This window comes from Chrysochloris asiatica, unplaced genomic scaffold (genome assembly GCF_000296735.1).
Source record: "Chrysochloris asiatica unplaced genomic scaffold, ChrAsi1.0 scaffold00092, whole genome shotgun sequence".
NCBI classification, from domain to species: Eukaryota; Metazoa; Chordata; class Mammalia; order Afrosoricida; family Chrysochloridae; genus Chrysochloris; species Chrysochloris asiatica.
The window spans coordinates 3,704,601-3,716,525 of record NW_006408610.1 but is presented as its reverse complement, the minus strand read 5'-3'; the positions used below and the strand labels follow the sequence as shown (position 1 = coordinate 3,716,525).

At 46.4% G+C, this 11,925-nt stretch overlaps 1 protein-coding gene across 1 annotated transcript in view; it reads right to left on the bottom strand.

Moving 5' to 3' along the window:
- Positions 1-11,925, bottom strand: part of EDC3 (enhancer of mRNA decapping 3) — a 54,446-nt gene continuing 42,521 nt past the window's right edge. Inside the window, exons 4-6 of the mRNA XM_006866485.1 lie at positions 5,336-5,489; positions 2,402-2,619; positions 1-452 (exon numbers count right to left, since the gene is read on the bottom strand). Of these exons, the coding sequence (XP_006866547.1) occupies positions 118-452; positions 2,402-2,619; positions 5,336-5,489 (707 nt within the window). The 3' untranslated portion in view covers positions 1-117. The remainder of the gene's footprint in view (positions 453-2,401; positions 2,620-5,335; positions 5,490-11,925) is intronic.

Genomic DNA, 11,925 nt, shown 5'->3' with positions numbered 1-11,925 from the left:
AAAGAAAAAAAAATGTAACAACAAGATCCACGATGCTTCACATCCTTAAGGCGTTCGTTGTCAAGTTCAGTGTCAGAAGCAGCAGGGTCGGCCGGGTCCAGACTGCTCCATGCCACTCTAGGCAGAGTGCAGGGGGATGACAAACTTGCAGCCAAAGGGTGAGTGGTAGTTGATGCCCACCTCCTGGAATACCCGCTGGGGAATGCCGATGTCACACAGATAGACCCGGCCTGCGTGATCCCCCAGTGGTAGTGGCAGGCCCAGCGCTAAAGACCATTTGGCATCTATGCCCCGTTCAACTTCATGCACAGGAGGGTCTATGCTGAGTACTGGTGCCCGGTTCTGGTTGGCCCAAGCCACGGCTGCCTTGTACCAGGGCTGGTCCCGCAGAAAGGCATTTTCGGGGCAATCCAGGCAATTGATCACCAGGTCTACAGGGCTGGTGGGCAGATCTGCAGGTAGAAACAGTGGCACCTGAAAACTCCCATAAGTAGAGAGCAGGTCCGGCTGGGACTAGAGTCCAGATGATATTAAGAGTGTCCGGTTCTCTAGACACTAGCCTGCTGCCTCTCCCCAGACTGGTTTTCCACAGAATAGGCCAGGACTGAAGCCCGACTGAGCCAAGTGCTAGAAGCCATGTCTGCCTCTGGCCTGAAGTGCTGTCTTGAGGGGTGCAGAACTGTTCAGGCTTCAGGCTCTCAGCTGCCTCACAGACAAGCCTCTACCTGATCAGTGCACACATGGCAGCCCTAGCCAGGGCCCAGCAGGGCAGGACCTGACTGTTGTTTGCTGATGGGCCCGAACACTGCTCTCCTCTCTGTCTCCTTCATTGCCTCATGGGACTAGGCCTTCCACACAGCCCACCCTTCACAACAGACCATCTGTCACTGTTCCCCCATAAATTTTAGAAGGGCTCCTGTTATTGCAGGCCTCTGGGGCCATATAAACAAGACATGATGTGTCAACAAAAACAGACGTTTAGGGCCAGCCAAAGAAGCAAAGTAACAAAGACCAGACCCAACACAGGATCACGGTCATTAGACCTGCCTCCTGGGACGTTTAGGGTTTGAAGCCTTGTGAGCAGCCAGAGAAACAACTGTCTGCAACAGAGGTATCATGTTCTCTAGTCCAAGAAGGGCAACCCACAGCATGTCCTCTGACTTGAAACATGCCAGCGTGGGAGTTCAAGAATGAACGTGGCATTCTGTCTTCCGAGTGCCCACAGGAGCCTGGTCTGAGAACTAGGAAATGGATGTGCCAGGTCAAGTTCCTCCCCTGACTTGCTATCTGATCTCTGGCAAGGCCTTTTCCCTGGGCTTTTTCTCCCCCCAATTCTTCTCCGTTGTTTTCTCTTCAGATGGCAGTTACACCATAGTTCCATCACTCCACTTGAAACAGAACATTACTCATTCGCTTGGTCAATGTAGTTTTCATCTGAACTAACCCAGTAGCACAGCTGCTCACACCTTCCTTTCTTTGCTTGGCTTTCAGGAATCACTCTGTCCATGTCTCCTTAGCTGGCTTCTCAACTCCCTGACTTCTGAGCAAAGAGTTCAGTCTGTGGATTTCTCTATTTAGTCTCACTTTCTAGGGGATCTGATCAAAGCTCACAGTAGTCTTAGATATATTTGTACACTTGGATGGATTTAAATCGCTGACCTTGTGATTAATAGTCCAGTGCTATAGGATATAGCACTGGACTATTAATCACAAGGTCAGCGATTTAAACCCACCAGCAGCTCCTCAGAAACCCTACCAGGGGTTGGTATGGGTCAAAACCGACTCCAGGGCACTTAACAACTTAATAAGAACTCTTCATTGAACTTTAGACCCACATATCCTAACCACACAAGGAACACTCCTACCTGCATATCCAGCGGTCGTGGTAGAGGAGGCGTGTTGGTGAGGTGGTGATGGTGGAGGTGATGGTGGAAGTGGAGATGGTGGTGGGGAAGGTGGTGGTGGTGATGGTGGAGGGAGAGGAGGTGGTAGTGGTGAGGTGGTGATGGTGGAGGTGATGGTGAAAGTGGAGATGGTGGTGGGGAAGGTGGTGGTGGTGATGGTGGAGGGAGAGGTGGTTGTGGTGAGTCCATTTTGACTCACAGCACCCTATGGGGGAGAACAGAACTGGCCCACAGAGTTTTCTTGGCTACAATCTTCAGGGAAGGAGATTGCAAGGTCTTTCTCATGTGGAGCCCCTGGGTGGGTTCAAATGACCAACCTGCTGGCTGCTGCTGAGCACGTACCCATAATGCCACTTTTCTGTTCTTCCCAGAGCCTTCCTTCCAGGAACAGCAGTTACACATATGGTGTCTTTCCACCAGTAACCTCTGGGTGGCACCAGCAGACCACCAAGCTACCAGGGAAAGGGAAGCCTGAGCCCTGCCCTGGCAGTGCTCACCTTTGAGGCTGGACACTTGCTGGCCTTGGGTCTTGCTGAAGAGAGAGAGTTCATTGGTGATGGACTCGAGCATCTTGACGAAGTTGGGCAGGAAGAGGATGACCTGGACGTCATGGTTAGCCAGGTGCCTCCCACAGCTGATCCCTTGAGCCCCCTTCACATGGGGCCCACACAGCAGGGCCACTGTAGGTCTCTGGTGAACATTTTTGGGATTCAACCTGGAACAGAAGGTAGTGAAGAACCGTATCAGCGGAAGACTTGTCATACCAGAGAAGTGCTTGGAGGCCTCTGTTGCTCTCAGCTTTCTCCCCTTGCTCACCAAGTCTCATTGCCCCACACCTTAGCAGGGCTGTACCTGCAGGGCCCTCTCACCAGAAGTGCCCCCCCCCCCCCAGGTCTTGTTCACATACCACTGTGGCCAGAACACTGCTGTGTGTATGTGTATATGAGAGTCCTGGTATGGTGCCATAGGATAAGCACTTGGCCTCAAGGTAGGTTTGAACTGCAAGGTCGGTGGTTCAAAGGCACCGGCTGCTCCTTGGAAATGCTATACAGGGTCGCTATGAGTCAGAACCAACTCAGCACACAATAACATCTACATATTTAGAGACGAATCAGAGCAGAGCGTGACAGCCACACACCCTGCATCAGAGGGCAGAGGACAGGAACTGAAGAGACTGGAGCAGGTCCTGCACCTCCTTGAGCATTAGCTCACTCATCTTGAAAACTGGGGTTACTACGTTACCTTCTGGAGTACTGGTGTGGCGCTGTAGGATAAGTTCTGGACTGCAAGGTCGGTTTGAACTGCAAGGTCAGTGGTTCAAACTCACCAGTCACTCCTTGGAAATCCTATACAGGGTCACTATGTGTTAGACCTGACTCAATGGCACTTAACAATAACAATTTACCTTCTAGGTGGACCCATGAGGACCAAATCAAATTTTGCTGTGAAAGCACTGTGGAAACCGCATGGTGCCTGACATACATTAAACTTCCAGATTACTGACTGTGGGTTTGAACTCTCAAAGGAAAACCAACAACTTCTGTGAAGGACAAGAGATGACTCTTCAAATGAATGGGACAGGGAACCCAGGAGGGAACAGGAAAGAGCGCTGTTAAACTGAGGGGATTGCCACCAGCGTCACCAACAGAAGGGTCACAGTGACCGAATGGAAAACAAGTATGCACTGTAAACTTTCACCCAAGCTACAAGGAAAAGAAAGAGAGAGAGAGATGGCCTTTCTGAGATTCAGACATGGAGAGAAAGAAAAACAAGGCTGGTCAGCTCCAAGAAGCTGATGACAGAGGACTGGGCCATTCAGCTCCTGTCCAAGAACTGCTGTTTCTGGGACCTACTTATCGCCTCAAATGCCCATGGAAAGTTATTTCAGGAGTGGCCCCCAATGACTGCTCTAGTTGAGGTGCAGAAGCCACCAGACCCAAAGGGCTAGTGCTTCTTCAGAGGACACCCCACACTACTTCCTCCTCAAGGGTCTCTAATGGCAATTCTCAGGCACAGGAGAGGTCAGGGACCTAACACAGGTAAGAAGTACGTCTACATCAGGGACAAGGAGGAGTTAACACCCCTCGGCTCTATGGGGAGGGGAAGAGAAACCTCACATCCAGCCTGGACTGAGCCACGTGCATCAAGGCCACTTCAGGATCAGGAAATGCCTATCATCCAAACACAGCCTCACCAGAATACCAGCGATGGAAAGAAGCCAGAGGAGGGCTGGGAAGTCTACCTGCAATGTCGGCATTGTGGCCAGGACACCTAATCCACTTGAGCTGGAAGCACAGCCACGGCCACACAGGAATGGGACAGGTCTGGTGAGCGCTGCTCAGGGAAACCAGGTTTTCCTGGTCCAGCAGACACTCGAGACACCATTCTCGCACAAGAGAGCTGATGTTCTCCTTACTGACAACAGAAACTTGTCACTCTAATTTTGCTTGACCTCACTGCCAACCATTTCTTTCTTATTCAAACATGGTTTCCTTGATTCTTCCGTTCTGCCCTCTTGATTTTCTTACACCTCTGGCTTTCTCTCTCAGCCTACTATTCACCAGAAATCCATCTTCCCTCTTTGTAACCCTTCTCTCTAGGTCCCCTAAGGAGACTATTTTTACCCCACCTACACACTGATGACTCTTACTCTCTAAATTCAGTCAACTCGTTTCAGATCTATACTGTTAAATGTCTTTGGAAATCTCACAGGCATCACAAACCCAGCATATCCAAAACAAAACCCACCATCTCCCCCAAACCTTTTCTCTTACCATGTCCCCTGCCAGTTATGATTACCATCCAAACAAATGTTCAAGTCAGCAAACTTGAAGTTCAATAATCAACTGTATTGTTTTCCCTCACCTCCAAAATCCATTCAATTACCTTAGCCTGTTGAGCGCACCGTTAAATTTTTTAAAAATCAGGATTGATTTGCATCCCTGACACTTTGAGTGAACAGACAAAACCAGAATCAAGAGCAGACTCTGACAGTTGTCTAGAAGGCAGGGATCTGGGGTCTCAAGGCTGCTCTGAGTAAAGAAGGTGACTCCCTGAAGATGCTCCATTCAGTGAGCAGCCACTGGCTGATGAGAGGCACTGCAGCGGTGGTGATGAGGTAGAAGGGGAGCACTCCCAGGCACCCCCAGCCAGGCTACAGACTTTACCTGTTGGGTCCTCCGAGTAGGGGGAGCACCCCCAGCCAGGCTACAGACTTTATCTGTTGGGCCCTCCGAATAGGGGTAGCACCCCCAGCCAGGCTACAGACTTTACCTGTTGGGTCCTCCGAGTAGGGGAAGCACCCCCAGCCAGGCTACACACTTTACCTGTTGGGCCCTCCGAGTAGGGGGAGCACCCCAGCCAGGCTACACACTTTACCTGTTGGGTCCTCCGTGTAGGGGGAGCACCCCCAGCCAGGCTACACACTTTACCTGTTGGGTCCTCCGAGTAGGGTGAGTGCCATCTGACTGGCACAGACGCCTGTCATCTCCAGTCTCCGCTCCAGAGTCAGCCCATGCTTCTCAGCCATGGACAGCAGCTTTTTATGCAGCTCATAGGACACACTTGGGACAACCAGGCCAGAGTCTGCAGTTCAAAAGATGAGAAAGGGAAAGAGACTATGGGAAATCAGGTCCCCAAACAGATGTGCTCTCGTCAGCAGTCTGAAAGCCCATCCTTGTAGGCATCTTCTCTGCAGCCCTCCAGAGCTCAGGCAGTGGAGGTGCACTGAGCAACACCTGTTCCAGGTTACAACAGGGCATGGTGCTCCTAGCAGTTAGCTTCACACAATAAAGGCCAAGGCAACCACAATATATTTCCTACCACCAAGGAATCATGGGCATGGTGTATGTGACAGCAACCCACCAACCACATTAGCAGAGAAACCTTTCTTAACTTGGGAAAATGTCACCCTCGGGTGGCAGTGACACTTTCCTCACAAACAGACCCCTATCCTCTCCCAGACGTGCAACAGACACCAGCTAGTCCTTCAGATCCTCTGATCTTTTGTGTTCACAAATTTGAGGCAGGATGACTTCTTCATTTCATCTGCTCCCTACCTCCTCTGGTCTACTAAGCCCTTCATCTTTGCTTAAGAAATTCAGTTAGCAACTTATTGATTCAAATCATTTTTTTCATTTTCTTCCAATTTGAGGTGGGTGTAACCCAATACCCATAGGGAGAGATTTCATGTAAAGCAGCCCATAGCTTGCATTCCTAAGCAACTCAGAATAACACTGAGCATTTTTCATTCATTAAATGATGAGAGCTCTATAATGGCTGGGGAGAAGCGTAGTCACTAAACGTACACTACGGAAAATACCTGGTTTATCTAGACTCAAAGTTAAAGTCGGTGACAGCTTGCCTACTTCAAGGAGTCTATCCCATCATATGCATCCATATCAGTGTACTAAGTGATGTTTCAGAGCTCAAATAGCCAATTCAAAACAACTGTGATCTGTAATGGCCAGCAGTGGCTCCCAGACAGTGGGATCATCGCCCCTCCAAGAAGCGAAAGGCACCTTACCAATACAAAAATAAATGGGCTTCAGTGAAGGAGGTTTCCTGCGGATCCTCTGCAATACATAAGACTATAGGAGGAAGCCTGAACCACATCCAGATCTCCAGAGATGGGAAAGTCCCACTTGAAAGAACGAGCAGACCAGCCTGGAGTGGCTAGAAGAACAGAAGATACTTCTTGAAAGAAAGACCTACAGGAAAAATATAAAACAACATAGGCAGACCAACTGTTACTACAAGAAAAAGCAAGCTGCTTGCCCAGGAAACATCAAGACAAGTGTCAGGTCCCCCTTCCAAGACTAAGACTCAATGGGAATACACGCTCTGATTGGTGACCATACTCGTCACTGATAAGGGGAAGTGAGGGAAAAATAGCAATGAAGTGGCGAGCTAAGACCTATGATGTTAAATAGACTTCTGTGAACCCAGGTGAAGACCTGGTTGGCCAGCAGTATGGCATGACCTGGGGACTCTTGGGCCCAGAGTCAGTGACATAGCCACAGAGGACTAGAGTAGAGAGTGAAGTGTCCAGCTGATAAGAAGAGAGGGCATATGCACAAGAACACCCACACTTGCAGATAATACCCACTTGACCTGGCTTCAATGACTGGATGATCAGAGCTCAACCAGAAGAAGAAAGAAGAGGAAAAAAAAGTAATCGGATACAATTTGATGAACTTGACCTACACCTATGGAAGCAGTAGCTCAAAAGAGGGAACAAATCCTTACAAAAAGAAACATTCCCACCCCCTCCACACACAGAGTAGACAGGGGTGGGCAACTTGGACATTGGCTATCCAAAATGGGGGGGAGGGGGGGCGCTACAAAGGCAAAAAGTGACTGGCTTACAAGCTTTCAAGAGGGAACCTAGATCCAGAGGGTCCGGAGGAAGGTAGAATCTCCACTGAATAGTATCCAATCTGTCTAGGCGGGGCTGATGAAATGAAATGCATATGGGTCTCTTGTGATACAATAGTGAATAATTGTTATCAGGACTGATTGTGAAGGTTGGAAATGTATAGACAGATGTTTTATAGCAAGGAGGGGAGTGATTAACTTTGCAGTCTAGGAGCGGAGGTCCCTAGGACCATCCATGGAGAAGAGTGGAGAGCGGGACCCTACCCAGAGAAGCAGTGATGCCTGAGATGGAGGCAGAGACGATGATGTGGAACAATGGAGCAGCTGGGGACTTTAGATCCAGAGAGGGAGAGGGACTGTGTGCTGAAGACCCGAGGGGGGTAGGGGGCAGGCTTGCAGGTTATACCCTTTGGTTGGTTGATGATGCATGGAGGGGACTGTAACCATGGCAATGAGACGATAAAGGATAGAATGAAAGTAAAACTAATGTTCTCCCATGTAAACTATCACATAAATCATAATAAAACATGTAAGAAAAAAAATGATGTATTACATTAGGCAAATCTGCTGTAAGAAGACCTCTTTGAGGTAGACACATGTTAGCTTGGACAAAGGCAATATCCAAGAAGGGAGAGGGTGGCAGATGAATAAGATAAATAATGAAGATTGGTGAAGACACTGGGAGATACTTATAGGCTAATGGGAATATATACACAACCTCGAAACAACAATGTTCTGTAAGTAGATATGTGCATTGAGACACAGTTTGAAAGGGTAAGGCAGTGAATAAATATTTTTTGTGTTTGACTGCCTAACGGATATTGGTTTACCCTGCCTACTGCTATAAATAGAGATGCATGGGTGATGGAACTGAATATTGGGGATTATGATTACAGAGATATTGTAAGCCTGAAAAAATAAATAAAAATGAAAGATTTATTTGAAGTGTGAAAGTAAAAAAAAAACAAACAATCAATGAGTTTGCTCTAGGGGAGCAGATCCTTTACTAAAGATCCTCCTGAGTTTCCTGAATTTGTCTGGCTGCCAGACAAAAAAACACAAATTCCAGTAACAAGTCATCATAGGATTGGGTGCAACTAGTTTGGGTGGACTGGATCAGATGCTTCTTCTGATCCTCTTTCCTCAACTACATTGAAGTGCGAAGTCTTCTGAGTTGGGAAATAGGTCTTTTACTTAAATCAGTCCCCACTGCCTAACTGATCCCAACTACTTCACCACAAGGAGAGTTCGCATCAGGTACAAAAACCTACAAACGATGCAAATCTAGTCTTATGAGATCTTGCTCTGGCCTCACTTTAAGGTAGTAGTTTTCAGTAAGTTCACTATCTTACTATAGTTTTAGAGCCCTGTAGGAGAATACTTGTCCTGTTACTGGTCATTTCAGAAAGAAACGTACAACCATACATTTCTAACAATAGAAACCCACACCCAAAGACTGACCCTAAAGCATCCAAGTATGAATTCTCTTCTCAGGGGATGGTAGAATAATTATAGTTGAATGTAACTATGATAAAATACGTATACACCAAAATAAACACATCTTGTCAGTTCGCTGTATCCCTCTACTTGCCGGAGTCCCTGTCCCATCTTGCTATTGGGAACGCTGAGTGTGTTCTCCCACCCCTTTCTGAAATGTCAGTCATTGATGTCCCAAGTGCCAATGCTGGAGGCTGCAGCTTGGCCTTGCATGTCAACAGCTGATTAAAATAGCCATTTTTATGGCCTGCTTCTGACACGCACATATTATCAGAACTAATTAGGAACCCTTGATAGCAGTGTGAAGAAGCTAAATGAATTCTCAAGAGTCCTAAGCCACGAGTACAACCCTAAACCTGCCAGACAAGTCACGCACCTGCCTGCTTCAAGCCACCTCTTTACCTGCAAAGTCACGCAAGGTAGAGCTTTCACTCAAGACTTCGCATTTCTTCAGCTATTTATCAGTTCTTTCCATTGAACTTAAAACTGATCAGTACAGTGAGTCTTCCTGGGGTCTGCTCTTGAACAAGTAGACATGCACCGCCCTCCCACCTCCATCTTCCCACCTGAGGCTTTGAGGGCTCCTGAGTGTAAGCGGGAGCATTTTTTGATGGCTTTCTCCTCACAGTCCTTAAGGTACCAAGAGAGGAGCACTAGCCCCTCTATGGCTGGCTAGATGCTGCAGCTGAAAACTCTGACCTCACTGAGCGGTGCTGGGGGTCGGGATATCACGGATGAATGGCAGAGTTCTGTAGCCTGGGGAAGACAGGCTACAGAACTTTCTGCCCACTGTCTGCCCCTTGTAGGGTCTAGGTTCCGCTGTATTTGGTCTTCAGAAAGGACTCTGTGAGCACAAATATCCTTTTCAGCATTTATACACAAAGTCCAACCAGTCTGACTGGCTTATCAGAGACAGGCAGAGGGAGGAAAATAAACTCCAATGGAAGGGAACCAAGAACATCGCGTGTAAATTGCAAACAATAACACTGACAAAGCTTGATCACGAGCCAAGTTTAATTGTGTTTGGGTTGGAAGGTGGATCTTTATTGTTCAGGATTCAAGGCAGTAAAATCAGTTGGTAAGATTTCTCTTAATATTACTATGTATGTTACAGCTGTCAATGAAACGAGAATGAGAGATAATATTATAACCAGTTTGTAACAAGCAGAGCACTTCCCAGGGTTAACCTTAGAATATCAAGACAAAAGCATTAAGTCCACTTGGGGCCGGCCAGAATAGAAGCTCCCTCTCTCTCTGCACAGCTTATTTCTACAGAAGGGTGCCACGCTCAGCACTCTTCTTCATGTCTTCATCACTTCCACATTGTTCGGCCCAAAGGCTGATGTGAAGAAGCCAGGCTGAGCAGCACACATGTGACCTGTAAACAGCTGTTGAAGGAGATCTCACTAGCCTTAGGGTAAACTTCTTCAAAGGCCACTTCAGATTCAAAGATTTATTTCTTCCTGAATTTCTTCTGCACACATATCCAAAAAAAGTGAAAGCAGATTATTTCCTAACTATTCTTTTTTTCGTTTTATTGTGAATTGAGTGAAGGTTTACAGAGCAGATAATCAGTTTTACATTCAGCAAATCATATACTTTACTTCATTACAATGATTGCAATCCCCACCATGTACCATCAGTTAACAGTTGCTGTTAAGTGCTGTTGAGTTGGTTCCAACTCATAGCGACACTGTATAGGGTTACAGAACCACACTAGGACTCCTCAGTTAACAGTATTTACCTCTATTTCCTTTAAGCTCTTGTACTCCTGTGTCTTCTGCTACCTTCATCTTTCCTCTGCCAACCTCTTTTTGTAGAATGTCTGCCCGGTCATCCATGTAAACATGTGTCTCTCCTCTAGCCAGTGAATAATTTCCTCCCCTCTACCTTCGATGGCATATAACAACAACAACAACCTTTCCCAGTAACCATCATAGAATGCTTGATTTAACAAAAAAATCTTTTCTTAGTTTTTATAACAGCGGTCTCATACAATATTTGTCCTTCTGTGATTGACTATCTTGACTCAGCAAAATATCCTCCAGGTAGGTTCATCCATGTTGTGAGGGGTTTTGAAGATTCTTTGTTATTCTTCAATGTCATGTAATATCCTTCCATTGTATGTACGTACCAAAGTTTTTTGAACCATTCTTCTGTTGGTGGGCATTTAGGCTGCCTCCATCTGTTTGCTATTGTGAGTTGTGCTGCACTGAGCATGGGTGTGCAGACATCTACTTGTGTCACAGACCTTGGTTCTTGAGGATATAGACCAAGCAGAGGGACTGCTGGGTCAAAAGGTATTTCTATTTCCAACTTTTTTTTTTTTTTATGATATTATTTAATGTAGAATTGATAAAAGTCAACACCTTCTCCTAATGAAAACACTCATCAAAATAGGAATTGGAGGGAAATTTTTCAAAGGCATATATGCAAAATCAAAAACCAAATTTATACTCAATTGAGAATAGAAATGAGACAAGGATGCCTATTATCATAATCCTTATCCAAATTGCAAAGGAACCGGTAAAACAATCTGTAATTGCAGAAACTGAATATTATACATGTTGATGTTAAGTGCTATTGAATTGGTTCTGACACATAGTGACCCTAAGACCTTCCTAGGCTGTAAAGCTTTGCAGGAGCATCGACCTTGTGGCTCATAGTCCAGTGCTTATCCCACAGAGATACCACATTCCCAATCCAATACATGTTGTTGTTGTTGATAAGAGTGGCCAAATAAGTTCAGACCCATAGTGACCCTCTGTATAAGAGAATGAAATACTGCTAATTCCTGCACCATGCACACAATTACTCTTGAGGTCATTGTTGCTGTCACTGTGACCATTCACCTAACTGGAGGTCTCCCTATATCACAGTATTTCCACTGTACCAAGCATGATGCTCTTCTTAAGGGAGTGGTCTGTCCTAACAATCTGTCTGAAGTACGAGAGATTAAGTCTAGCCATCTTGACTTCTAAGGAGCATTCTGATTGTACTTATTCCAACACAGATTTGTTTGTTCTTCTGGCAGTCCATAGTACCTTTATTTTTCATTTCTAACAGCATAACACAAATGCATCAATTCTTCTACAGTCTTTTGTTGTTACTGTTTTTTTCCATATTCATTATCCAACTCTCTTATGCA